Source organism: Equus caballus, chromosome 28, assembly GCF_041296265.1.
Source record: "Equus caballus isolate H_3958 breed thoroughbred chromosome 28, TB-T2T, whole genome shotgun sequence".
NCBI lineage: Eukaryota > Metazoa > Chordata > Mammalia > Perissodactyla > Equidae > Equus > Equus caballus.
The window spans coordinates 28,447,900-28,475,603 of record NC_091711.1 but is presented as its reverse complement, the minus strand read 5'-3'; the positions used below and the strand labels follow the sequence as shown (position 1 = coordinate 28,475,603).

At 41.2% G+C, this 27,704-nt stretch overlaps 1 protein-coding gene, 2 long non-coding RNA genes and 1 other non-coding gene across 10 annotated transcripts in view; 1 reads left to right on the top strand and 3 right to left on the bottom strand.

The window, feature by feature from the left end:
• TMPO (thymopoietin) overlaps nt 1-4,158 on the bottom strand; it is a 28,120-nt gene extending 23,962 nt beyond the window's left edge. For all 5 annotated transcript variants that reach the window (XM_014736760.3, XM_023631505.2, XM_023631506.2 and 2 more), the window contains exon 1: nt 2,468-4,158. In XM_014736760.3, coding sequence (XP_014592246.1) covers nt 2,468-2,740 — 273 coding nt within the window. In that variant the 5' untranslated portion in view covers nt 2,741-4,158. The remainder of the gene's footprint in view (nt 1-2,467) is intronic.
• Nucleotides 4,159-6,357: 2,199 nt separating this feature from the next.
• On the bottom strand, nt 6,358-13,188 carry LOC106782691 (uncharacterized). Of its 3 annotated transcripts, none has more exons than XR_011433602.1 (3): nt 12,424-13,145; nt 12,249-12,310; nt 6,358-6,658 (listed from the first exon to the last, which is right to left on the bottom strand). It is a non-coding gene; the product is annotated as an uncharacterized lncRNA (long non-coding RNA). The 3 variants fall into 3 exon arrangements; XR_011433601.1 differs by lacking the exon at nt 6,358-6,658 and adding an exon at nt 7,290-9,606; XR_001379965.3 differs by lacking the exon at nt 6,358-6,658 and adding an exon at nt 8,005-9,606 and having other exon boundaries at nt 12,843-13,188.
• On the bottom strand, nt 12,788-12,859 carry TRNAW-CCA (transfer RNA tryptophan (anticodon CCA)). The gene has a single exon. It is a non-coding gene; the product is annotated as a tRNA-Trp (tRNA).
• Nucleotides 13,189-13,243: 55 nt separating the features above from the next.
• LOC106782690 (uncharacterized) overlaps nt 13,244-27,704 on the top strand; it is a 133,283-nt gene continuing 118,822 nt past the window's right edge. The window contains exons 1-3 of the long non-coding RNA XR_011433603.1: nt 13,244-13,608; nt 14,919-15,126; nt 23,884-23,949. This is a non-coding gene — a long non-coding RNA (uncharacterized lncRNA). The remainder of the gene's footprint in view (nt 13,609-14,918; nt 15,127-23,883; nt 23,950-27,704) is intronic.

Sequence of the window (27,704 nt, the reverse complement as noted above, 5' to 3'; positions counted from 1 at the left end):
TCGAACCCATGAAACACTGGGCCACCTGCAGCGGAGCGCGCGAACTTAACCACTCGGCCACGGGGCCAGCCCCTACAAATATTCTTTAATAAATGTAACTGTATATGTATTATTATTACATATGGAGCTAACAATGACAGAAACAAAATATTATATATATAAAAGGAATACACTATGGAGAATAATTTTATACACCAATTATTTTAAAATATCCTGTTTCTTTTCCTATAAATTCAAGATTTTTTCGTATGCCAGATAGAAAGTCTATCAGATTCATAAGTTAAATTATAACTCACTTTTACTTAATGTCTTTAGAAAAGAAAATGATACTACTGATTAACTACCATTATTAACTTTTTCAACTTGTTGACTCCATTTAGGTACACATTTTTGAGTTTAAGTACTCAAGGTAGAGAAGACTTAAAATCCATGTCTATGAAATAGTTTTTCTTTATATGGATCAAACCATTAAATGAGGTATAAAGGGCTTAGCACGCCACTAGATATAGATACAGACACAGGTTCCCTTAAAATGTTAATTCCTTTCACCCAGAGCTTATTTGCAGGGTGCTGACCAACGTGGATAACATGGGAAATCTGTTGAGATGAAAAAGTACAATCAATTATCATACCAAAAATTTTTTAAAAATCCAAGCAATTAAATTATTATGATGGTAGGTGGGGTCTGCAGAAATCAATCTTCAGTAGTTAAGAGCAATAGTAGGAACTCAAAAAATATTGGATAATTGAACTGAAATTAAAAATTTTTACATTCAGGTCTTCTTATACTCCAAAGAACAGGATAGATTGGGACGTACGCTCTTTTAAGAAGTTCCTGAAGGAAAAACATTAAAACCGAGATGGCTGTTTCTGTAAAAAACAAACCATCATCAAAATACATAAGATCAAATAATTTTATTATAAATATACAACCAAATACTCCTATGGCTCAAGAATAATACAAAGAAGACCAATATAGGGTTCCATACAAGACATGTTTTTTAAACAGTGTGCTGATTTAAATGGAAAATATTTCATTTTCAACCAGATCTTTACTAAAATAGAAGACTACTTTCTTTTTCAGAGGGGTTGGAAAAAAACAGATAAAAGTCAGGCTTTACTTTAAAAAGTAAATTTGTTTATTCTGGAGGAGTAAAGTGGCTTTCTTCAAAGCCACAAAAACAAGACCTCAAAAACAATAAAGTGAATTTGTCTTTTATTTAGTGAACAAATACTTATTTGGCACTACTATGTGCCAAGCACTGACTTAAGACACAAGATTTTCAGTTTCTCTAAACGCCAAGCTAAGATTTTCAATTAAATTTACATGTGTCTATTACACTTTCCTTTCATTTCCACCTGGGGAGTCCAGAAAACACATCAGATAGGTTTTTAAAAACTAAAGTTAAACAACATAACCTTGAAAGAAGCAGCACTTTCTTGAGTTATCCTAGTAATCAGTTAGCAACAACTCCTGACTCAACATGGGATGTTTTACACAGCACTGTCCGTTACACCAATCACTACTTTTAACTACATTCTATTACGATTTGAAGTCTGGTAACAAAGCAGATTTACACCAACAAAAATAGCATATAAAACTCCACAGAACAAAAAACAAACTATTCCTAAACAAAATATGCGTTTGCTGGAGCCAATCTGAGATTTATCAGGGATTAGATATTTCAAATTGCAATACTGATATATCAGAATGTCATGACATTTCTCCTAGTTCCGAAGTCTTTCCTTTTCTCATGCAAAATTTACCAAAAAGGAAAAAAAAAAAATCCGCAAACCTAAATCCTAATTACAATTTTCAAATATGAGGGTCTATGATAAGCGCTTACAGATGTACTTTTAAATGCCCACTTTCATTCAGAGCAACACTGCCCCGCCGAAAGATGGCCTGCGATTGGAAAAGAGTAACAAACAAGAAAAACATAAACGGTTCAAAAAGCCCTCCATATGCAAAAACATAAAAAGGCGGGAATTTATTTCAAATTTTGGTTAGAAATTAGTATGTCACAAATTGCCCTCCAGGGAGCGCTCTGAGACTCGGTTACTAGTCATTTCAGTTAATAAAGCGGGAAAACGCTCGATCGTAACCTACAGCAGTTTCGGGCTGACCCTCCCCAGGGCTTTCGAGAAGGGCACGGAAGTCCCGCTCTAAACACCCACGCCCGGCGGCCGGGGGTCCAGGGACACCACCCGCGCGCAACCCTAGAGCAAAGGGCAACCTCACACCTCCAGCCACGCAACGGCCAAGACGCCAGCCCTGCAGCCCGACTCCGGGACTCCCCTCTCCAGACCCTCCCGGCCGGAGAGCCGACACCAGCAGACCCAGACGCCAGCCTGCTGGTCGCGCGCGGGGACAGCCCGCCGCCGAGGAGGCGCCAAGGAGGGCGGGCTACGAGCGCGCGGGGGGCGACAACCGCCCGCCTTTGTGGCCCCAGCCGGGCGTCCTTACCCTGCCGACGGCGGTACGGCTGCGGCCTGCGGCCCCGGAGCCGAGGACCGGGGTGGGCTCGCGCTCCTCGTCGCTGGAGAAGTCCGGGGGCCCCTTGCTGTTGGCGCCGGCGGCGAGCGGCGGCCGGTTGCGCGCCGTGAGGTGCTGCAGGTAGAGCTGCACGTACACGTCTTTGCGCTGCTCGCCGGCCGGGAGCGTCACATTGTTGGCGACCAACTCACTCTTCAACTTCTCTTTCGTCAGGACCGAGGGGTCTTCCAGGAACTCCGGCATCTCGGCGGCGAATCCCCTTCCCGCAGCCCTCACTCCCGCCGCTCACGCCGGCGCGTTCGTTCCTTACCCGGAGGAGGGGGACGCCGCCGCCTCCGAGCCTCACGGCGGCCGCCCGGGAGGAGCGCCGCGGAGCACGGCAAAACTCGCACACACAAAGCGAAGCAAGAGGCGGACACAAAGGCCCCGCGGCAGAAGCGCGAAGCAAGCGCGGCCAAGCTAGGAGCCCGCAGCAACCCGAGCCCACACACTACAGGCAGGGGCGAGCAGCCTGCTTCGCCCACGCCCCAAGAACGCGCGCCGCCATTGGCCCGTGGCGGGAGGAAGCGCGGCGCTGATTGGCGGGACGCCTCGCGCGGGTTCCATTAGCCGCGGCGCCGTGTGAGAGGTTGTAGAAACGCAGTTTAAAAGCCGCTCGGGCGGGCTGCCGGGCGCCCGGCCTGTTTCTGTTTCTCTTTTCCCCACCCTTCCTCTTCCACGCTGATAAGGGACTCGCCGTACTTCTTTTGTGCGCGGTTTCCTCTCCCTCCCCTGCTTGAGAAGCTTTCCTATCCCGTGTCGGTCGCCTACGAACGGGCCGAGTTTCGTGGCGGCTGCGAGGACCCGGGGCTGGGCCTTGCTCGGTCCCGGGACGTTGATCTACCGAATAATAGTCACTGGTTCTCCCTTCCCAAACGCCAGCCCCGAAGGGAAAGACCAGAGGCGAGGCGTGTTTGTAGGCGCTCGTCCTCCCCGATATGATTGACTTGCGGGGACGGAAGGGGAGAGCAGGCGGTTAAATCCCCGGGTCCGCTTGCAAGTGCTTCTTTTGTTCCCGAAATCCAGGAAAAGCCAGACCTCGACCACTGGACGCTTGAAACTGCCCTCGAATTTGTGACAAAATTGTATCATCAAATATGCCATTTGCTTCTTACCCCAAAGGTTGGGGCATTTCTAAATTATTTCACTTGAACGGTTAGTTGGGGCTCCACTGCATTTTTGTTTAGAGCCGCCTCTGGGTTAGATCCCTTCGCCCGTAAGTATTTTACTGTAACTTCATCTAACCTGATGTTTAATAATACAACAAGAGGAAACGAAACATTTAGAAATGCCTTATTGGGCAACTTAAGATAACAGGTGCATACTAGATTTTAATCGCGGAGGAAGCCTAGTGACTTATAATTAGGCTAGGAGCCCTAATCAAACCCGTATTACTGATCCAAATTAAAACCTGGTAGAGTCTCAGAAATTTGCTACAATTAAAATATCTTCCTGAAAACAAATACCATTGATGACAAATATTTGTATTTCTTACGAATTTACATATGTTTCAAGATGCTTTCTTCCAAGAAAGGGAAGAAACTAACCTTGGATTTAGAGTGTCTTAATCGTTTTCCCAAATTCTGACCTCTAAACTATGCCTTTATAAACTGCTTAAAATTCTTTTTAAGTATTTGTCTGATTTCTGCATGGTTAAGTTCGAGAAAAGTTAAAACAAACGCCTTCACTGAAAATGTTTCCTATGGATTAAGCCATTCTATTTTGTTCAAATTGAGGCGACATTATTCTTCTTAATGATGGATTATTTCCCTAGAGGCAATTTTATATTATTCATTCTTTTCTAAAAACCTCAGTATTTACATATATTTAAGCAACAGTATTAAGCTCAGTAATGCAAATTAAAAATTGTATTTTAATTAGCAGGTTGTTTTGTAGATTTTTAGGGTGACTTGTAAAGTTACCTCATTCCCCTGCCTGCTACCCAACAGCTTCTCTGGGCACATCGGCAAGTGTTTTTATCTTCAGAGGGGGAACTGAACTGACAGGCACAGCACCATGATTTTGCAGTGACTGGTAACCCCACAAATGTAATTAATGCATGTGGGATGGTCCCAATCTGCAGTGTGCCTGCCACAGTTCAGTTATTTCTTCCAGGTTAGTCTCAAATTATAATGGGCAGAGCAACAAAGTCCTGAGTGTAATCTCTGCAAGGCCACAGTTGATGGGTTTATTCTACCCTATTTGAATTAGCAGGTTATCCTGTTAAATCGTTACCTTGCTAGATGAAGAGTTTGGCTCTAGCCTGACTGTACTAATAGTAAGAGGTAGGTTTTGCTGCTGTAACTGAAAAGGGTCAGAGTTGCCAGGGCTAGATTTGATCTGACTAGGCTGGAGTACATAAAGGGTCCCCAGGCTCTGACAGATGCCCCATGGACTAAGGATACTTGGGCAGCTAGGTCCCTCAAGTGGATCCTCAGAGGAGGAGGCATCGCTAACACTGAAAGATTAGTCTTCTCCCTAAATTTGATGTGAGTAGAGTACAATGCTGGAGTCACAGAGCCACCTGAGAGAGCCAACTGAGTGTGCTGCACTGGAACTCTGCTTTTTTCATGGGGCCTTGGCACCAGAAACTTTGCAGGCAATTTAATCCCTAGAGACAAAAATTCATCCTACTTCTTACCACAAGCGAAAAAAAAAAACCATACTTGAATTGGAACGTTCTTTTAAATAGACACAGTACTATGCCCTATAGGCCAACATTAAAGATAATATAATTGACAAAGAACTGCATTCTAGATGCCTGAAATGAATGTTCCCTGAGCAAGAATATCATTTGAATCCACTTTCACTAATTCTCTCTCCTTTTCTATCCCTGGACAGTATCAACAGGAGGCTACTTGCAGATTCTACATTTCTCATGAGACAGTTGATGTCATGAGCTATCAGAAAGTGAGATTGCCTTTCTCCATCATCCACAAAGTCATAAATTATCAAATTTAGATTTTATATCATCCTAGATGCATCCAGGTATATCCCCAGCACCACTATTTTTAGTGATGAAAGTGATTTTTGCTTTTAACTGCTGTAGAGCTTCAAAGTAGAGGTTATTTTTTCTCTTACTCTGTGTACCTTAAGGCTAAGAGGCTGGGCTATAGAGTTTGGGTGTCCTCTTTGTTCATGATTACTTCTTCCAAATTCTCCTCCAAAATCATTTGAAGTTCATGTTATCTGGCTAAATCACCCTCAACCATCTTTACTGCTACAGTTTATCAACCTCCTGGCCACTGTCCCTCAGAAATTAGAGACTTGCTCCTTGCTCTAGGTTTTCCTCACCATCCCTCTTGTCTACATTCTGTGTGAATTCAACACCCTTGTAGATGACCCATGCAACACCAACACTTGGCCTCTTAGATCTTAGACCTTTTCATGTCCAACGTTTTTTTCCTCTATTCCGTCTTATCCATCCACCCCAGTGGTGAGACTCTGAACCTTGTCATCAATAACTTTTACCTTCTAAATCTCAACTTCAAGCATCCCACTTGTCAGTCACTTGCCATTTCCTCTCAGCTTATTTATTGTATGCTCACTGACCTGAGACCCCTAATCCATTAACCCAAACACTTAAAAAAATCTATTATCCAGCTTCTGCCGTCATATCATAATTTCCAACTCAGTTGACTTAGATTCTCTAATCAATCCTTCTACTCGCTCTTTTGCAAACATTTTGAACTCTCTTACTTCAATGTCTCTATGCTCTCTTGCTTGGAAGAACCTCAACCTTGCTTGGACCGAAAACTGCTGGAACAAACTTTATTACTGCTTGTACTCAAGTAGCAAAGATTACTGGAGAAAAGTCATACAGCAGGCTGACTGGTTTTAATTCATAACCTCAGACCTCACAGGAGCACTCAACACTGGCTGGCAAAGCTATTCATTCTCTGGATTAAACATTCATAGCTTCACTTCTCTCCTCAAATCTCTCACATCCCTTTCCACCACCTCTTTCTATTTTCAGCTGGTGACCTTGCCTCATTTTCTCTTGCATCTTTCTTATTTCTATGGAAGAAGCATCCTTATAGCAGAGTGAATTCCACCACTTGTGCTGTGGATCTCATCCTTCTCTCTTCAAGGAGTTGATTCTTTCAGTCATCTGTGAAATTCCTGTATTAATAAAAACAAAAACTTGGTGTTTTGTGTTATATTCATCTAACAAAATTAGTTTTTATCTTTTATGTTGAAACATGTATTAGGTTAAAAAACTCTTTAAAATGTTACAGCATTGGGGCCGGCTCTGTGGCCGAGTGGTTGAGTCTGCGCGCTCCGCTGCGGCGGCCCAGGGTTCGGATCCTGGGTGCGGACATGGCACCGCTCGTCAGGCCACGTTGAGGCGGCGTCCCACATCCCACAACTAGAAGGACCTGCAACTAAGATATACAACTATGTACCGGGAGGGTTTGGGAAATAAAGCAGAAAAAAAAAATAAAAAAAAAATAAATGTTACAGCATTGATGCCTAAAACCTTGGGAAACAGTGGAAAGATATTTATATGTGAAGCCACAGCTTTAAAAAATAAAATTGATGCAACTACTTTGTCAGAAAACTCTTCCAAAACTTTTTTTCCTAAATCACTTGGATAACAGCCTTCATTTCCCTTTTTGAAGTTCTTAATGTTATTAATGCACAGCTGACTTTTTTGTTTTTCATTATCCTGTTTTGCATAGAGCTTGGTTGTGAATTTAAGGGTGTCACCTCAAACAGAGCGGATGATGAAATACTACATGGTCATAAAAACTATGTTCTCGACATTTATTTAAGACTATGAGGAGCCGGCCTGGTGGCACAGCAGTTAAGTTCACACGTTGTGCTTTGGTGGCCCAGGGTTCACCAGTTCAGATCCCGGGTGTGGACATGGCACTGCTTGGCAAGCCATGCTGTGGTAGGCATCCCACATATAAAGTAGAGGAAGATGGGCACGGATGTTAGCTCAGGGCCAGTCTTCCTCAGCAAAAAGAGGAGGATTGGCAGCAGATGTTAGCTCAGGGCTAATCTTCCTCAGAAAAAAAAAAAAAAAAAGAATATGAGAGAATGTTCCCAATACAGCATTAAGTAAGAAATATTGAGAACCATTAGTAGAGTAAGATCTCAGTTCTACAAAGAACTGAAGTGTGTATGGATATGTGTATCTTTAAAAATATATACAAAGAATGGGAGCTGGCCTAGTGGCTCAGCGGTTAAGTTTGCATGTTCCACTTCTTGGCAGCCCAGGGTTTGCCGGTTCGGATCCCAGGTACAAACATGGCACCGCTTGGCAGACCATGCTGTGGTAGGCATCCCATGTATAAAGTAGAGGAAGACGAGCATGGATGTTAGCTCACGGCCAGTCTTCCTCAGCACAAAGAGGAGGATTGGCAGTAGTTAGCTCAGGGCTAATATTCCTCAATAAATAAATAAATAATTAAAAAATATATATACAAAGAAAAAAGACTAAATGAATATAGACTAAAATGTAGTAGTTTCCTGTAGGTGGTGGGGCACAAGTGATTTTTATTTTCTTCCTTATGTTTTTCTATATTTCCCAAGATTTGTACAATGAACACATGAATTTATAACCATAGCTACTTTTCTTTTTGAATTAGTGTGAGAAATTGGTGAATCACTTGGTTTATCAGGATTCCGAGTCTTTCAGTTTTGCTTTTCCAAAGCCTCCATTTTATCAGTGAATCCAGATAGGTAACTGATTAAAAATAACCTCAAAAGAGAAAGCTAGCTTATTAAACAGGTGAAATAAATGCTCAGAGTATTCTAAACTAGTGGATAAATCCACTTGGAGGAATAAATGATAGACTGGAAATTTTTTAGTGAAATAGAACAAAATCACAGAACTATTAAGCGTCAGGATTTAGGAATTCAAATATGGATCTGTCTATTCCAGAGCCTCTTTTCTCACATGATTCCTAGACAATGATTGTAGACGTTTAAGTTAAAATGAGGTGTTGGATTTTCGGTTGTTTCAAAGTTGTAGCAAGTCAGCAAATGGGCTATTCTAAGAAACTACAGATGTCCAGTCTTGAGAAAGAAGCATGAAGTGACAGTTTTAGAGCTATAGCAGTATTAATGACATACATATATACCGCTTTACAACTTATAAAACATTTTTATGTATTTTATCTTATTTGATTCTCTAAACAACCTTGTGAGGTAAGGGAGACCTCCCACCTGGCCTTGCTTTATAGGCCCATGGTTCTCAGCTTTTAGCTTGCATCAGAATCACCCGAAGCACCTGGTTAACACTCACGTTGGTAGGGCCCACTCCCACAGTTTTCTGAGTCTGTAGGTCTTGGGTGGGGCCTGGAAATTTATATTTCTAACTTGTTCCCAGGATGCTGGTCCAGAAACAACAGCTCCAGGCCACTTTTTACATTCTTTGTAAAGCTCCAGCTGACCTTGTCACATTCTTGAATAATAGCTCAGCATTGCCTTCAGAATAAAATCTGAGTTAGAATGGCACAGAAGGTCCTGTGTGATCTCACTCCTGTTTACCTCTACAGGTTTATTTCTCTCCAGCCATACTGGAGAACTAGTAGTTCTCCAAAGAAGCTGTACTGTATTCGTTTGCTAGGGCTGCCATAACAAAATGATTAACAAGGTAATACAACCTGCTGTCTACCTCACAAGAGTATGATTTTGTACAAATGAGATAACATGCTTGGTCCGAGCTAAGATCAAGTAAGTACTGTTACAGATACATGCTGTATATGCAAAGGTTGCCAGAGGGAAGAAAGAGCATGACTTCTGTTATGGGCAGAATTGTGCCCCTCAAAATTCATAGGTTGAAGCCCTAAACCTCAAAAGGTGATTGTATTTGGAGATGAGGCCTTTTAAGAGGTGATTAAGTTAAAATGAGCCCATAAGAGTAGGCCCTAATCCAATACGACTGGTGTCTTCTTAAGTGGAAACCTGGACATGGAGAGAGACATCAGGGATATGTGAGTACAGAGAAAAGACTATGTGCGGACATAGCAGGAAGATGGTCATCTATGAGCCAAAGACAGGTCTTAGAAGAAACCAATGCTGCTGTCACCTTGATCTTGGACTTTGAGCCTCCAGAACTGTAAGAAAATAAATTTCTGTTATTTTTTTTCCACCTTTTTTTTTTATCTGTGCTTTTTTTTCTTTTTCGGATGTATATCATATTTCGAATTCTGGATATATTACATCATGTTCACCACCCGAACACTAATTATAGTCCATCCCCTCACATGTGAGCCTAATCACCCCGTTTACCCTCCCCCCTCCCCCCTTCCCCAAAGGTAACCAGCAGTCCAATCTCCAATGCTATGTGTATTTTTTTTTGTCATTTTTATCTTCTACTTATGAGTGAGATCATATGGTATTTGACTTTCTCCCTCTGACTTATTTCACTCAGCATAGTACCCTCAAGGTCCATCCATGTTGTCACAAATGGCTGGATTTCGTAATTTGTTATGGCTGAGTAGTAGGACCAGATGGCTTCCCTGGTGAATTCTACCAAACATTCAAGGAAGACTTAATACCTATCCTTCTGAAACTCTTCCAAAAAATTGAAGCGGAGGGGAGGCTTCCTAACTCCTTCTACGAAGCAAACATTATCCTGATACCAAAACCAGACAAGGACAACACAAAAAAAGAAAATTACAGGCCAATATCACTGATGAACATCGATGCAAAAATCCTCAACAAAATACTAGCAAATCGAATACAACAATACATTAAAAAGATCATACATCATGATCAAGTGGGTTTCATTCCAGGGATGCAGGGATGGTTCAACATCCGCAAATCTATCAACGTGATACACAACATTAACAAAATGAAGAATAAAAATCACATGATCATCTCAATAGATGCAGAGAAAGCATTTGACAAGATACAGCATGCATTTATGATAAAAACTCTAAATAAAATGGGTATAGAAGGAAAATACCTCAACATAATAAAGACCATATATGACAAACCCACAGCAAATATCATTCTCAATGGAGAAAAACTGAAAGCTATCCCTCTAAGAAGAGGAACCAGACAAGGATGCCCACTGTCACCACTCTTATTTAACATAGTGTTGGAAGTCCTAGCCAGAGCAATCAGGCAAGAAAAAGAAATAAAAGGGATCCACATTGGAAAAGAAGAAGTGAAACCGTCACTCTTTGCAGATGACATGATTTTATATCTAGAAAACCCTAAAGAGTCCACTAAAAAACTTTTAGAAATAATAAAGAAATACAGTCAAGTTGTGGGATACAAAATCAATGTACAATAATCAGTTGCATTTCTATACACTAACAATGAAGTAGCAGATAGAGAAATTCAGACTATAATCCCATTTACAGTTGCAACAAAAAGAATAAAATACCTAGGAATAAACTTAACCAAAAAGGTGAAAGATCTGTACACTGAAAACTATAAAACATTGTTGAAAGAAATCAAAGAAGAGACAAAGAAATGTAAAGATACTCCGTGCTCTTGGATTGGAAGAATTAACATCGTTAAAATGTCCATACTTCCTAAAGCAATCTATAGATTCAATGCAATCCCTATCAAAGTTTCAACAACATTTTTCACAGAAGTAGAACAAAGAATCCTAAAATTTATATGGAACAACAAAAGACCCCGAATAGCCAAAGGATTCCTGAGAAAAAAGAACAAAGCTGGAGGTATCACACTCCCTGATTTCAAATTATACTACAAAGCCACAGTAACCAAAACAGCATGGTACTGGCACAAAAACAGACACACAGATCAATGGAACAATATTGAGAGCCCAGAAGTAAATTTCTGTTATTTAAGCCACCCAGCCTGTGGTATTTTGCTATGGTGGCCCTAGCAAACTAATACAAACCTCAACCTCTACTTTTAAAGTTGAAGAAATCAGATTCCAGGGATATTAAGTGACAATACTTGACTCATAGAAGGCATTCAAATACGTCCATTAGGTAAACAATGCCTTAAAGTCACAGAGGAAACTTTTCATTATTTTTCCGGATCCTCCTTTATGAGGCCTTCTTGTACTAACCAAGGCAGAGTTAACGTCCCTATTTTAGGACCCCACACCACTCTGTTCATGCTACTTTCATGGCACTTATCCCAACATATTATGGTATTTGGTTACTTAATATATGTCTCCTGTTGCTCGAAAAAGCCCATTTTTACTGTGTATCCTTTTCCTCAGTGCTTAGCACAGCATCAGACTCATCAGAGTTGGTGGTCCATAAAAACAGTTGAAATTGATCTAATCTCAATCTAATCAAATAGAGGGAAGAATAAACTATATGAAGTGCAAATACAATATATACTGCTATAATAGGTTGAATTATAATAAGTTAACATATTTTCAAAACACTAAGAAAAATTCAGGGACTTTCATGGAACATATCCAATAAAGACCTAAAAATATTAATTTCTCATAGTCTTGCTATTGATTTTTTGTGATTTTTGTGTCAAAACAAATGTTTGACACATGCCTTGAAGAAACTCCTCAGTACTGAGAACGCTGGAGCTTACAAAGGTGAATGAGTAAGCTCTGCTTCCTCGTATTAAAGTGATTAATAGTTGAAAGTGGTATCTCACTTGTTACCATTCGCATGAATAGGGGAAAACATAAAAAGCGTATTGGTGTATCACTTAAGTCCAACGGCTTCTAGCACTTTCTTTCAAGAGTTTGCTTCCACTTTTATTGTAAAACATTTAGTAAAGAGAGGAATCTGGAGTCATTCACCTGGTTTGGAATCCTGGGCGACCCTTGGCAGGTCACTATTCCTCTGTGTGCCACAGTTTCACCTGTAAAAGTGACATTTAATTACGTTTTGGGGTTGTTTACAGTGCCTGGCTCACGGGACTAAAACACGTAAACTATTACAACATTCAGAGTTAGAAATTGTGCTGTCTCGTACTTGCTTTCAAAAGGCGAACGGGTCTAAAACCGGTTTTGGAAAAACAGCTTGTACAGTGCATTGTACATTTCCTGTGAAGGACCACCGTGGATAGGTATGCCCACTAATGCACAACAGCAAGTCCTCATTTCTACACATTACGAACGTTAAGCGACAGAAAACTCACTTTACAAGGCCTGAGGGTACATAAAAACATAAGGTTTCAGGCTCTACGATATTCAGTTAGCCTTGTCTTTTTGCAAAGTACTACTAGGATAACATTTGATCAATGAACATTTAATCCTAAAACGAAAGATATTTTTCAAAAATTGGCGGGAATACACCTAGGTTTACACAAGCCAGCGACTTCAGAAATAAAAAGCCGTGACCCCGACGTGATTCGAACACGCAGCCTTCTGATCTGGAGTCAGACGCGCTACCGTTGCGCCACGAGGTCCTGCTGGGCACTGGCTCCCGCAGTGTCTTAGGACTCCGGTAACATGGCGGCTCTTCCGGGCTCTCCGGACCTTTCTTGCATTCTTTCCTTGCCCCTCCACTCAGTACAGTTTGGAGCTGGAGACTGATTCCGTTAGCGCCCAAATTTTCCTGACACTTAGCCTTCTACCTAAGTAGGGATGGAACCAGCGGAGGCGGGAAAATGGGCTTTCCCTTTTGGTCTGGTCCCAAGCGTCAAAGGAAATCGGTCCTTCCTCTTCTTCAGCAAGCGATTTCCGTTCTTACCCGCCCGGTTAGGGGCGGAGACTTCGCCCTCACTCTCCCCTCCCCCGACGGGTTCCGCGCGCTGAGTTCGTGACCTCGAGTTGGAATTTGGCGGGGCGCCACTGCGCACGCGCAGACCTTTGCCAGCTAGCGGCTGGAAGCGACGCTGAGGGCTAACGTTGTCTTCCTTCTTCTTCCAACGATATAAAGCATTTTACTCTCAGGGTGCGCTTTTATTTCACGGTGAGCATTAAGCTTAAAAGTCACCATTTTGAAGAGAAGCACTTACAAAACATAGAAGCATCTTGTGTTTGTCAGGAGAGTAACGCAGTTGAATTTTACACAGAAAATGCTCTGTGTTAGTAAAAGACAGCCAACCTCCCCGTCGGGGAATTGAACCCCGGTCTCCCGCGTGACAGGCGGGGATACTAACCACTATACTAACGAGGAGCTGATATCCAACGTTCTCCCAAGTCCCTCTTCAAGGTAAGAGAAGATTCCCTCCCCTCAGGCTCGGCCGCCTTCTGTTCACTCTCCCGAAGTGTGAAAACCTGACACTTGACGCCGCTCCTCTCATTAGCCTCCTTGGGCACCTTGTAGTCTTCGTTGGTGGGAAGAGTAAATGGTATAGAAAAAAGGAAAAAAATGCACTTCCAGTTTTAGTGATGGTGACGTGTTGAAAACAGTTTCCTGGGACTCCTTAGGCTTTCCAGATGATTTAGGTTTCTGGCGGGAGGTTTTTATTTAATCGTGACCAAGAGTATGTGAGTTGAAGCAGAGCTTTACCTTCACAAATTTATGTATTCATTCTGAAGTCGAAGTTCAAGGATATCATATGGTTGCCAGATGTCCGGAGCAGTCGGGGTTGTCCCTCAGTCCGGTGCCTCTTCAAACAACTTGTAAGCTTTCGTGACACAAAACTCTTGCTCATGCTTTGACCAGCTGCAGCCAAATGAAATTTTATTAGCTGATTTTTTCTGTATTTGGGTCTCTTTCCTGAGGCGTCTATAATTTACTTGAAAATCACAAACACATAAGTGGTTAAATAATAATATATTTAAATAATTCAAAACAAGGATATTCCATTGATTAAACATAGGGTTAGGAAAGTGCACTAACAGAATAATTTGTATCATCCTGAGCCTTTTCATAAACAGGATCAGACCTGTTCCCAGGGGAATCAGGAGGGCCTCACATATAAACTTTTGACATTATTTCTAAATAAGCTAATTCATAGAGTGACAAATTGATGTGATTGAAAGTTTTCATTATAGAACTTAAACTTGTGTATCATAAGGAATCCATTCCTTATAGTGTACTATGAATTAATATATTTTTATAGATCATAACTTACATGGTGTTTTCCATCTGATGAAAGAGATTATTTGTTTAATGCAGACATTAAACAAATGGCAATTTCTGAGGCTTGTTTGGCATTTTTTTTTACTCTTAAATACAGCAAAAGCCTTAATAAAACTCAGTCTCTTGGAACTCCCTTCTACTTCTGACCCTCCAGTAACTCGTGTGAGGTCCAAAGGGCACTGCGATAAGTATGGTGATGTCCTGTTCCTGGTAAGACTGAAGGGACTTGCCCCAGGTCTCTCAGTTGGCAAAGCTGTAGGGCAGTGGGAACCCAAGTCTGAACAGCCCGTTACCCCCATGTTCCACACCGTGGGAGAAGAGGCTTAATCTTTGTCCCTTCAGAAGAGACACCATCCTCTCCACTGAAGCTCTGGTAAAGCTATGCCAGTGCTCATACGTGTGTTGTTACTGCTCTTCTTTTTTCTTCTCCCTAGGGAAATGAAGAAGCAACCTGAGTCAGCAAAGACCGCAGAGCAGAGAACTGAGCACCTGCTGTCCATCTTCCTAAAATGGAAAGGAAAAGAGGGGGTAGTTAACCTGAACAGGGTAGGTGAGCTCAGAGATTCCTCCCTGTCAGCACCGGGAGGAAGTAAAGGTTAAAATCTGACTGGCAGTACAGAAGGCACAGAACTCTCTTTGGAGGTAAATAGCATGATGGCAGTCGATATTATTGAAAGTGTCAAATCTTGCACTACCTAAATAACTGGATAGCTTATCACAGCTTACAAAACCATTCACATTCATTTCATCTTCTCAACAGCCTCGGGAGGTTAATAGGGCAAATGTTCTATCCCTATTTTACAGGTGGATAAAGAGAATTTTGTGCAGAGTCATACAGGTAGGAAGTGGTGAAAGGCCAGGAATCACCCAAGCCTTGACTGCAAATCTTGTGCAGGGTTCACTTTGCTGCACAATTCCACATACAGGTATATTAACAAATAAATATGTATGGAGAGACAAACTTTGTTACTAGTATCAACATATGTGTCACACTTGTTCCTGTACGTATTAACGTTTACTCTAATTACTTAGCAGGCACTGTAGTTACTTATTCACTGTTGAACCTACAATATGCCAGACATTGTTTTAGATGCATGGAGAGGTTTAAAGGTGTAAATCTTGTTCTCATGGCACTTATATCCTAGCAGAAGGAAGATATAAGTAAACAAGGAATATAATAAATATGTTAGATGGTGACAAGAGTGGAAATAGAAAAAGACAGCATGGTAAAGGAGAGTGGTAAGTTAAACAGAATGGTCCGAGGGCCTCGTTTTTAAGAAGGTAACATTTGAACAGACTCGAAAGAAGTAAGGGATGTAGTCAGATAGCTACCTGGGGGGCACATGGGGCCTTAGAAGTCATTGTAAAGACTTTGCCTTTTATTTTGAGGGGAAATGGGGAGCTACTATAGGGTTTAGGACAGAGAAGAGACACAGTCTGATTTACATTTTAAAGGGTTTTTGGCTACTGGGTTGAGAGGAGGCTGTAGGGGGGCAGGAGCAGAAGCAGGGAGACCAAAGAGGTCTGCTGCAATAATCCACATGGGAGATGATGGTAGTTGAGGCTAGAGTGGGAGTGGTGGAGAATGTGAGACGTGCTGATTTATTCTGAAGGTAGAGCCAATAGAATTTCCTAATAGAGTAAATCTGAGATGTGAAAGTAAAAGAGGAATCAAAGATGCTTCCAAAATTTTTGGCGTGAACAACTGGAAGAATAGTGTTGCCATCAACTGAGGTGAAGAAGAAGAATGCACAACTTCAGAGGGCACCGTCCATATTGATAGTCCATGTGAAGGGCACGCTGGGGAGGAGGCAGGGGACCATTCACATAGATGTTCTGTGGATGGCATTCCTTCGAATTGTGCAACATGGCATCTCTGCATGTGGAATAGTATTTGGAGGGCTAATAAGCATTTCAGTTTTGGATGTGTGAAGGTTGAGACATTGAGTAGGCAGTTGCATATACTCATTGTATAGGCCAAGCACAGTGCTGGGTGCTGGACATAGAGTGATGAACAAAGAACCTGACCTCAGGGAGCTTTCATTTTAGTGGAGGAGACACATATCACTAATCAAAGAATAACAACAACAACAACAAAGTAAAATTACAACTGTGACAGTTACTAAGAAGAAGATGTGGAGGGAAGAGCTTTTTCAGTAGATGGAACCGGATGTGCAAAGGTTATTGGAACTGAGAGAATGTGGTGAGCAGAGGGGTTGACAGAAGGCTGAAGTGGCTAGGGCGAGTGAGGAAGATCATGGGAGAGATGAGGCTGAAAGGCCAATGGGAGTAGGACGATGCAGGGTCTCTCAGGCTGTGTTAAGAACCCCCCATTTTTTGGCCTGTTGTTCACTACTTTTCCTTTCTATCTTTAGGGTTTACATACAGTAAAATTCACTCTTTTTCGGGTGTACTGTTCTATGAGTTTTTACCATAATCAAGTTGTAGATTATTTCCATCACCCCATCACTTCCATCACAGAGTTCCCTTTAGCCCCTCTGCAGTCATTCCCCTCCCTCCAGCCCCAGGCACCACTGACCTGATTTCTGTTTCCAGAGTGTCATATTAATGCAGCCGTACAGTTTGTAGCTTTTTGCATATGCCTTCTTTCCCTTAGTATTATGCTTTTGAGAGTCATCCACGTTGTTGTGTGTTTCGGTAGCTTTTCTTTTTTAATTTCTGATTAGTTTTCTATTGTATGGATGTTTGTTTGTTTATCCACTCACTAGTTGACGGACATTTGGGTTGTTTCCAGTTTTTGACTATTATAAATATAGCTATTGTAAACATCAGTGTACAGGCTTTTGTATGGACGTGTATGTTCATTTCTCTTGGGTCAATACCTAGGAGTGGGACTGCTGAGTCTTAGGGTAAGTGTATGTTTATCTTTATAAGAAGCTGCCAAACTGTTTTCCTAACTGGCTGTAACATTTTGCATTCCCACCAAACAATATATGAGAGTTCTTCTTGTTCCGCATCTTTGCTAGCACTTGGTACTTCAAATATATTTTTATTTGAGCCATTCCAATAGGTGTGTAGTGGGATCTCACAGTTTTTGTAATATGCCATTCCCTAATGATTAATGATGTTGAGCATATTTTCATGGATTTATTTAAGCCTCCAAATCTTTGCCCATTTTTTAATTGGGTTGTTTTCTTATTATTGAGTTTTGAAAGTTCTTTACAGATTCTGATTAGTAGTCTTTGTGTGTGTGTTTATATCCTGGGAAATAGCAACACATATATAATATATATACCAACACATATATAATATATCTTGGGAGATATATTTTCTCTCGAGCTGTGTCTTGACTTTTCACTCTCTTAAAGACCTTTTGTTTTTATGAGAGCATACATGACCTGGTTTCTTTTGTTTCTTTTCTTTTTTCTCTATTATTCTCACTTCCTCAACCCAACCTTTGAACATAATGTAAACAAGAATTTGGGCCAGTTCACTACCCAACTGTCTTTCTTCCCTTCCCTCCTCCTCCATAACTAAAGAAGAGCCTAAATTGCTCCTGAGTAGTTTTTGGATTCTGGAATCATTCATTCACAGAAATATTATGTACATCTATGAAAATGCAAAACTTCCCATGCAAATATGGGAACTAACCCTCCATAAACATTAAAATGCAAAGGTGAATGTTTATGATGTGGGCCTGGGAGACAGACCTACATGGGTACATGTTTAGTTATTAATGGAAAAAAAAATCTATTAAGGATGCTCCTACTTTGCTATGTCCCAGTGTAATTTATTTAAACAATAACCCAAAGTTAAAAGTGAGAGGCAGAGAAGTCTGTCTCCCTCCAGTTCAATCAACACTTCAGTCTTGTCTTTTCCTTTTCATTAAAAAATAAACCTTTATTGATTTGTTCTTTGTGCCAGGTATGGAGCTAGGCACTGGGGACAAAGATATGAGTAAGACTCACTGCCGTCGAGGAACTGAGATTTCACGCGGAGCAGGACTCTAACTGATGGTTCTAATACAATTTAAATGCTATAAAGGAGGCACAGTGCATGCTTGTTGAGAGCTACTACGTGTAGGCTCTGTTTTAAGTGCTTTGCATATCTTAACCATTTAATCCTTATTACAATCCTATGAATTTGGTACAATAATTCTCCCCCTTTTACAGATGAGGAAACTGAGGCATAAGAAGGTTAAGGTCACACAAGTACAAAGTCATGGAAGTACGTGCAAAACACTATGGGCTTATAGAGAAGGAAGGACTAGCTCTGCTGGGGGTGGTTGAAGAAAACCTACCCTTCAGCTGGGCATTCAAAGGATGATGAACTTTGAAAGAGAAGGGGAAAGGTTTTCCAGCACTTCTGGAAGGGGGAAGCACTAATACAAAGGCTCAGAGCTTGTGAAAGAGTATGTGGGGGTTTCGGAAACAGCAAGGAGAGGGGCTGCTGCTTGTGGGAGAGGATTGCAGGAGGTGGGAGTGTCTTCCTCGTTCGTTGGAGTGCACAGTTGGGGAGAGTTAAAAATCACAGACTTGAGGAGCTGGCAGGAACCTTACAGATCTTTTTGACCTGTTCAGTTATACAAATAAGGAAACTGAGGCCCAGAGAGCTCCAGTGATTTACCTCAGTTCTCAAGGCTGAGAACGTCACTATTCTTCCTTTCATTGGTTGCAGTAATGCAAGGCAATCTGTGGGCTTAGTGATGAGGTGATCATTGGTGGCTTCCAGGGCATCAGACCTTGGCATCACCTTCCCTGTGGTTACCTCCCCCTGGGCTGATCTCAGCTCCCTGTCCTTTGAGGAAACCACCTGCTGGCATTGGCCCCAAGCCTCAAGGTCAGTGACCTCCCTGTTCCTGACTTTTTTCCTCCTCCTCTTGCTGACCACCTGCTGACCTGCCCGGGTTAGTAGCAGTACTCATTGACCTGTCTGGCCTTAAGGCAAGCATTGGTCCCGCTGGGAGGACCACTCAGTCCTGGTGACCCATCCTCTCCTCAAATTCATTCTGCTTATTTGGGGTGGGGTGAAATAGTTTCTGCTTCTTTTCTTTAGTCTTTACCTGTTTTGTCCTCTAAATGCGAAGTAGCAGAAAAATTCCTGCTGCAAATGCATGACGCAGGTCTGGATTCAAGTTGCTCCTATATTAGGAAAAATGCTGCCTGAAGCGCTTTTGAAATTTCTTCTTTGATGATTCACTCATGTGATTAGCAAGATTATGTTATCAGAATTTATTGATAAAAATAAAGCTGATGATACCGTAAATGAGAAAACCAGCACAAAATAGCATGCAGAGTCCTATTTTTCTAGGCATTTATAAATATTGAAAAAAGTCTGGAAAGAAATACATGAAGATATTAAAAATAGTTATATCTGGGAGATCTCTGTTCTTTCTGCTTTTCTCTATTTTCTAAATTTTCTACTATGTGCATATTTTATTCTTGAACTCGGAAGAACAAACAATAAAAAATTTTTTTTTCAAGTTACTCACATCAAGCAAAGCAAACAGCTCAAACGCATACCCGTGATAGTCTTCCCCAGGCCTGTGCTAATCTATTCGACTGTGATTTTCCTTGTTAGTCGAAGATTTCATTATTTTGCAGTTTAAGTTGTTTATTTTTAGTTCTTTAAGGCACAGAGGTCGGGGTGGATTAGGAAGCAAACAGCAGCTCCAGTAAAACTGGGCGTGCGGCATTTTTTCCCTTGTCCCTTTGTCTCCCGGCTCCCGTGTTCCTGGTCTTTTGTTGTTCTCCGCACGGACTTTGATTCGGAATTTAAAGAAAAACAAGTGCCGGCCCTCCGCGCGCCCTCTGGTGTCCCAGTGAGGTATAACCAAACGTAACCCACAAAGACCACAGCCATTTTCACACAGCGCTGTCCACACGTGATGATGCCTGGAGACAAGAATGTCTGGAATTTTAGAGGAAGGAATCACACATCAAAGATCTTGACAGGTCCGTTCTTTGAAACTATAGAGGTGTGGATACTGATTTTTTTTTTTAAATGAAAATCAGCATCTGGGTATGTTAAAAAATAATTAGATCAGTTCTCAAAGCATTTGGTACAGGTTTCTGCGTTCTAAAACTAAGAAGGTCAAATTTTCTTCTATAATTACACCATAAATCAATACTTAGGGTTAATTGCAGTTAAATTAAGTGGAAGAGGTCTGGATACCTAGGCTTTAGCTTGACTGACAATGATTTCTGCCCCTTTGAGCTTTATCAAAATGATGTGAGAGTTGATACTGAAGGTGCTTTATAGCTATACTTTACATCTTTGTATTGCGGTTTCACCAAACTACATGTTTTTTAAAATTACATTTCCACTAAAAAAAAGACAAGGAATTTTTTTTAAAAGATTTTATTTTTACTTTTTCTTCCCAAAGGCCCCTGGTACATAGTGGTATATTTTAGTTGTGGGTCCTTCTAGTTGTGGCATGTGGGATGCCGCCTCAACGTGGCCTGACGAGCGATGCCATGTCTGCGCCCAGGATCCCAACCGGCGAAACCCTGGGCTGCTGCAGTGGAGCATGCAAACGGGGCAGGCCCCCTAGACAAAGAATATGTATATATATTTTTTTCTGCTTTATCTTCCCAAATCCCCCTTGGTACATAGTTGTATATCCTAGTTGCAGGTCCTTCTAGCTGTGGCATGTGGGACGCCACCTCAACGTGGCCTGACGAGTGGTGCCATGTCTGTGCCTAGGATCTGAACCTGCAAAACCCTGGACCACCACAGCAGAGCACACGAACTTAACCACTCGGCCACGGTGAGGCCCCAGGAATATTTTTTAAAAATGTTTACGGGTTGATAAGATCTCAGGCATTGCGGTTTTATTTGAATAGGTGTTGGGAAGACCAAAGTTTACCTCTACCCTCTTAGGGTCTCCTGCTGGGCCTGAGGGTTAAATTGACATAAGACGGATTAACAGGAGGAAAGCACACAGATTTTTATGTGTACATGGGAGGCCCCATTGGAAAATGAAGACCCTGAGAAGTGGCAAAACCTAAGTGTTTTTTTATACTAGGTTGAACAAAGAGATGCTGTTGTGGAAAAGTGAACAAAATATATGGGGCAGCTAAAGGAAGATAAGCTATTTTTTATTTTTGTCTTTTTCAAGATTAAGCTTTTTTTTTTTTTTTAACTTTTTGCTTTTATTTTTTTTTCCTTTTTTTTTTCTCCCCAAAGCCCCCCAGTACATAGTTGTATATTCTTCGTTGTGGGTCCTTCTAGTTGCGGCATGTGGGATGCTGCCTCAGCATGGCTTGATGAGCAGTGCCATGTCCACGCCCAGGATTCAAACCAACAAAACACTGGGCCGCCTTCAGCAGAGCATGTGACCTTAACCACTTGGCCACAGGGCCAGCCCCTATTTTAACAAGGTCTATTTGTACAGGATCCTTTGGGCCTCCTCTCGGGATAAGAATGTTTCTTTTTCTTTCCTCCTGTCATAGGCAGGACACCTTTCACATGGGAGTTTTGTCTCCTACTTTCCAGAAGAAAAAGGGGAGGTCAGAGCTCCCTTCTTGCACCTGTTGTTTTTCAAGTGCTTTTTACTCAAAAATAATCCTTATGCCAAAGTGGCATATTTTGGGGTGGCATGTTCTGCCACCTGTTACGGGTGATGCATGCACATGGTATGAAATTAAATGAGTACCAAAGGGTATACAGAGGAAAGTCTTTCTCCCATCTTTGATCCCTAGCTACAATTCTCACGTTGTCAGGATATCACGATATGAGGATCAGAGCAGCAGCTCGACAAGGTCATCAAGAGCTCTGGGTTCTTTCTTCTCTTTCCTCTGGGTCTTTTCTCTGTGCACCCCTTAGCAAACTGACTTTTCTTTTCATGACTGTCACTTCATGGTTACAAGATAGCTGCTGCAGCTGCAGGCATCATGACCACTTTCAAGGTTGCAGCATGAGGGAAGAGACAGCTCCAAGAAACTCTCCTTTTGAATTTGTCCCTTTTGACAGGCAGAAAGGCTTCCCAGAAGCACTGTGGCAGTTGTTCCCTTATGTTTCTTTAGCCACTGTTGGGTCACAAGGAGGCTGGGAAAGTGACTACCTGGCAAAAGGGAATGCGTAGTGATTACAATATCAGTTTTTAGTATTCTAGTGTTCTGTGCTGTTTTTGAAAACTGAAATTTGGTTAGTATAATACTGTTTTTCCTTCATTTAGCAATAATGTTTTAATCAGTTTTATGTCTGGAGCTATGCCCAGAAAATTATATACTGCATTAAAATTCCAAATCAAAGGTGCACATGTTTTGAAAGCATTCTGACCACATCCTTTCTCTATTTCAAGTCTTTCCACAGCATCTTATTGTTGATTTATTTCCAATTTTCCTCATTATTAAAGAGGTTGACTATCTTCTCATATTTATCTGTCATTCGTACTTTCTCCAGAGCTAGTTGGGGTTCTAATTTTCTTCCAGAGTGGACTGGAAGACTCCTGGTGGGGTCATTTTAGAATGGAAGGGCATGGTTTAGAACAGCAATTGAGACAATGGTGACATCATCATTATCTCAGGATAACTAGGGGTAGCTGTATCTCCCAGTTTGCCTGTTGTCCTCGTGGGTTTTATTAAAAGCACTCCAGTCACTCTTAAAAGTGTCTCGATTTGGATGAAAAATTATGTGGTCATCTATTATTTGAAATATACATCAAAATATCACATTTGTCATTTTGCTCGAGTCTCAATCACTAGGCGCAGGATTATCATGAAGGCTGGAGTTTGGTCAGCTTCTTTTGTTGTTGTATCTCCAGAGCCCAGACCAGTGCCTAGTACACAGTTAAGTGCTTAATAAATATGAATAAATCAATAACTAAACTCATTGCTTGGAGCTTGGCACATTGCCATCTGAGCAACGGGCTTCTGTTAGCAAGGAATATAGAGGAATAAGTTTGGGGTATATAACCAATGGTGCCTGCCAAAACATGCATTTTAGATTTTGATAGATTTCATCAAATTGTTCTCCACAGGGGTTGAGCTGGTTTATACTCCCACCAGCAATATGTGAGAGCATCTGTTTTTCTAACCTTCATCCACATGGTGTTATCAAAATTTTTATCTGCCAATCTGGTAGCTTTAATTTGTATTTCCCTTATTATGGAGAAAACTGAGCATATTTTCATATGTTTAAAAGCCATTTGAAATTACTTTCCTGGGAACTGTCTGTTCATATCCTTTGCCCATTTTTGATCAAGTTATTGGTCTTTTTCTTATTGATTTGTAGGAATGTGAATTGTTGTTCCCACTTTCTCATGTCTGCTGAGTTTGTTTATGGTGTTTTTTTTCCTAAGCAGAATTTTAAAAATGTATTTATATTTAACTTCTTTCATTTTATAGCTTCTTTGATTTGTATCATGCTCACAAAGGTTTTCTCTACTTCAAGATTATAAAATAATTCTCCCGTATTTTCTTCTCATACTTTCAGGTTTTCAAATTTTCAAGATTTGTACATCTTGATCCATCTGGAATTTATTTTGGTGTAAGCTTTGAGGTATGAATCCAAGCCAATATTGTTTATTGAATATTCCACCTTTTTCCTACTAATGGAAACTCTTAAGGGTTCCTTTTTTCAGGGACTCCATTCCTATGACCAGTACTTTTAACGCTCTAGTAAGTTCTAAGGAAAGGAATTCAAGGGCAGAGCAGTCAGGATGAAAATTTAATCTTTAGTTTCATGTCTTACTCTTCTTCATTTTACAATAACAATACCTTTTGCTATGCACTTGTGTGTTAAGTATAATACTGTATGAGACATATATGTAGAGTTTAAAGAATAATGGTAAAATGACACTGTGTCCCTATTACCCGGGTTAACAACTGAAACATTGCCAGTAGCTTGAAATTCCTCCGTACTCTACTTCAATCATATTCTCTCCCCTCTTCCTCAAGAGGTAACCACTCTCCTGACTTTTTGGTAATTATTCCTTGCTTTGCTTTATACTTTTACCACCTATATGTATCCTTAGATAATACACCGTTTCTGTTTTTGACAACTGAGTGGCAAGCACAGCCATTGTGGCAGGCTCTCAGAAGATAAGCTGAACAGATCTCTGAGTCAAGTTCAGGTTCAGTGTTCCTAAGAGAATCCAAGAGCTTCCTCAGGGAAGGGAGGGGTCAGGATCAAAAGAGAGTTCTGGGAAACACAGGGTATACCACAGTTGGGAAATCTGCTAGAGCTGTGATTTGGGCCAGGTAACGGACATCTGCGGAAATATAGTCGGGGGTGGGCAACTCTCTATCTGCTGCTTTCCATCTCTCGATGGCCTCTCTCCTACTCTCGAGAGGAAATCAGACCCTTCCATGGGGTGAAGTAATTTCCTCAGCTCACCCAGACAACAGGCCATGGTGGAGGTATTAGTCTTCTGTTGCTGTGTAACAAATTCTCACAAATGTAGCAGCTTAAAACAACACACATTTGTCGTTCCCAGGTTTCTACAGGTCAGGAGTCCGGCACATGTTAGCCGCTTCTGTGCTCCAAATCTCGTGAGGCTGAAATTGAGGTGTTGATTGGCTGTCCTCATCTGGAGGCTCAGCTAGAGAAAGATCCTTTTCCAAACTACCTCAGGTTGTTAGCAGAATTCAGTTCCTTGCAGCTGTAGGACTGAAGTCCCCATGGTCTTGCTGGCTGCCAGTGGGGACTGCTCTCAGCTCTTGGAGGTGGCCCTCAGGTCCTTGCTCAGCAGCTCTTTAGAGTGATGAGATTTCTGTGGCTTACAGGTGAAGTTCTGAGAATCACCTGCTTCTACCAGCTTCTCCCTTGACCTTCTCTTCACACCCTCAACTCAGTTGTTTAAGCCTCTGATTCCTTCTGTTACACCCCTTCCTATTTGTGTACCTGCAGTGGCATCTGTTTTCTTGGCCAAACCCAGACTGATACAGTTGTTTGCTTTCAGCATTGTTCTTGGGAAATCTAAAACTATTTTGATTCCTAATACTTTATATGTGACTCTTTTATCCTCTCTGGGGGGTGCTAGAATCATCTTTTTGACCCTTAGTGTTTTGAAATCCCAAGTGATGTGTCATGAGTGGTTCTGTTTTCATCCATGGCGTATGGCTTTCAGAGAGTCTTTTCAAACTGGGGTGATTCATGCCCTGCAGTTCTATGATGTTTTTATGAACTGATTATTTTCTTCAATTTATTTTCTCCATTTTATATTTTTGAAACTCCTATTATCTGGATGTTGATCTTCTTGGGTTAGTTCTCTAGTGAATTTTTTTTTTTTTTTTTTGGTGAGGAAGATTGGTCCTGAGCTAACATTTGTTGCCAATCTTCCTCTTTTTGCTTGAGGAAGATTGTCGCTGAGCTAACATCTGTGCCAATCTTCCTCTATTTTATGTGAGATGCCACCATAGTATGGCTTGATGAGCCATGCTAGGTCTGCACCTGGGATCCAAACCTGTGAACCCTGGACCACCCTAGCAGAGCACACAAACTTAACCACTACGCCACCAGGCTAGCCTCTAGTTTAAAAAATTTTAATTGTTCTTTCCCATAGCTTTATCTTTTTGCTCTACTTTTGGGAGATTTCTACAAATTTATCTTCCAACCTTTGAGTTTTTAATTCTGTTAGCATATTTGAAAAATTTCAAGTGCTCCTTCTCACATAAAAATTACAATTTTAAAATGGCATTTAGTTCTCGTTTTATGGGAACAGAATATTCTTTTTTTTCCTCTGAGAATATTAGAATCTTTTTGAAGTTTTCTTCTCTTTTCTGTTTCCTTCAAGTTGCTAAACTTTCTGTTTGTTTGGTTTCCAGTGCCTGTGCTAGGGGCTTTTCTTGACTGATTGGAAGTCCTGGGTTGTCTGCTCCTGATTAAGAGAGAACCCGAAGACAATTTGTAGTTTTGAGAGTGTGGGTAAAGCTTGTTCTCTTTGGGAGCCTCACTGTAGGTGTCCTGAGTAACTATCCACTGTTTCCATGTCTGTATCCTTAGTTCTTTCCTCTTGAGCTGCTTAGGTTACTCTGAAAGTATTTCAGTCATCTACCTGGAGGACTAAGATCTGGTTGCCAATGTTTTGGGAGCCAAATAAGGAAAGAGAGGTGAGGGTCTCAGCATTCAGCCTTCAGTGAACACATAGTTACTTAATATACCTGATTTCGTACAGTATCCATGATTTCAACTGTCTTCAAGTCCAGAGAATGCCATTTTACCTTCCCCAGTGAATATACCATCAGTATATTGCTGGTGTGAGAAAGGGGCATTGGCCTAGCTGTATGAAATGAATAAAAGGACCTAGGGGATTAACTGCTGCCTCTTTATTTTATCATCATATTCTGCCCCCAGTTCCAGAGGTCCTTGATACTAGCAGTTATTCTGAAGTGTTAATCAGGTTGATTCTCAGCTTCCCTCACTGCCAGCTTAGAATTCACCTTTCTTGGGTCTGCTATCAGTTACCCCTCATCCATTTGTTTTCTAGTTTCCAACATTTCTTGATGCTTCCTCTTTTGTTCCCTTTGACTCGTGGATTTATGTTTAAAAAAAAAAAAAGTTCTTCAAAGTCACAAAATGGCTGCTGCAACTCTTGACCTCTCATCCACGCGTTATGACATCCAAAACAGGAAGAAGGAAGTTTTTATTGAGAAGATAAATTGTTCCAAAGTTAGACCACCTCTCAGTTTGATTGGTCAGATTTGTATGCCCACCACATGCCCACCCCTATATCAAATCATAGCAAAAGGGAAAGGAAACCATCAGGGTTCAGTAGCTGGGGCTGGGGAAGAGCCCACTGTCTCCAAGCATATTTCTGCCTTATACCTGCACAAACAGGGGCCTCTGTGAGCAATGGATAAGGGCAAATATCTGCCAAATAGGCAACCTACATTGTTTGCCATGTTCCTGATATGAGCATGCTACACGTAACACTGAAGACTTGTTGATTAGTTGACAACCAGTAGGCAAAAAGCAGATAAAAGTGTCTTGAATGCCTCCTGATGATGTCACATCATTTAAGGTACAGTGATCAATCCATCAGTAGCACAGAGGGAGAGGATAAGAATGGTATTTTATAAGAATGAGATAGGTGGCCAGAATTAGCAAAAGTTTCAGAGTTTGCTTTAGGAAGAAAGTTAAGACAATGGAATAAGAATTTGATTAAATTCACAGCTAGAACCAGATACATCACTTTAACATTAATAGCAAAAAAGCCAAGAAAGAAAATACTTCCAAAAGGAAAAAAGTGTATTTGAAGCTTTTTGGGATTTCTATTCATGAAAGAAATAGTTTTCAGTTGGCAAAAAAGTCAG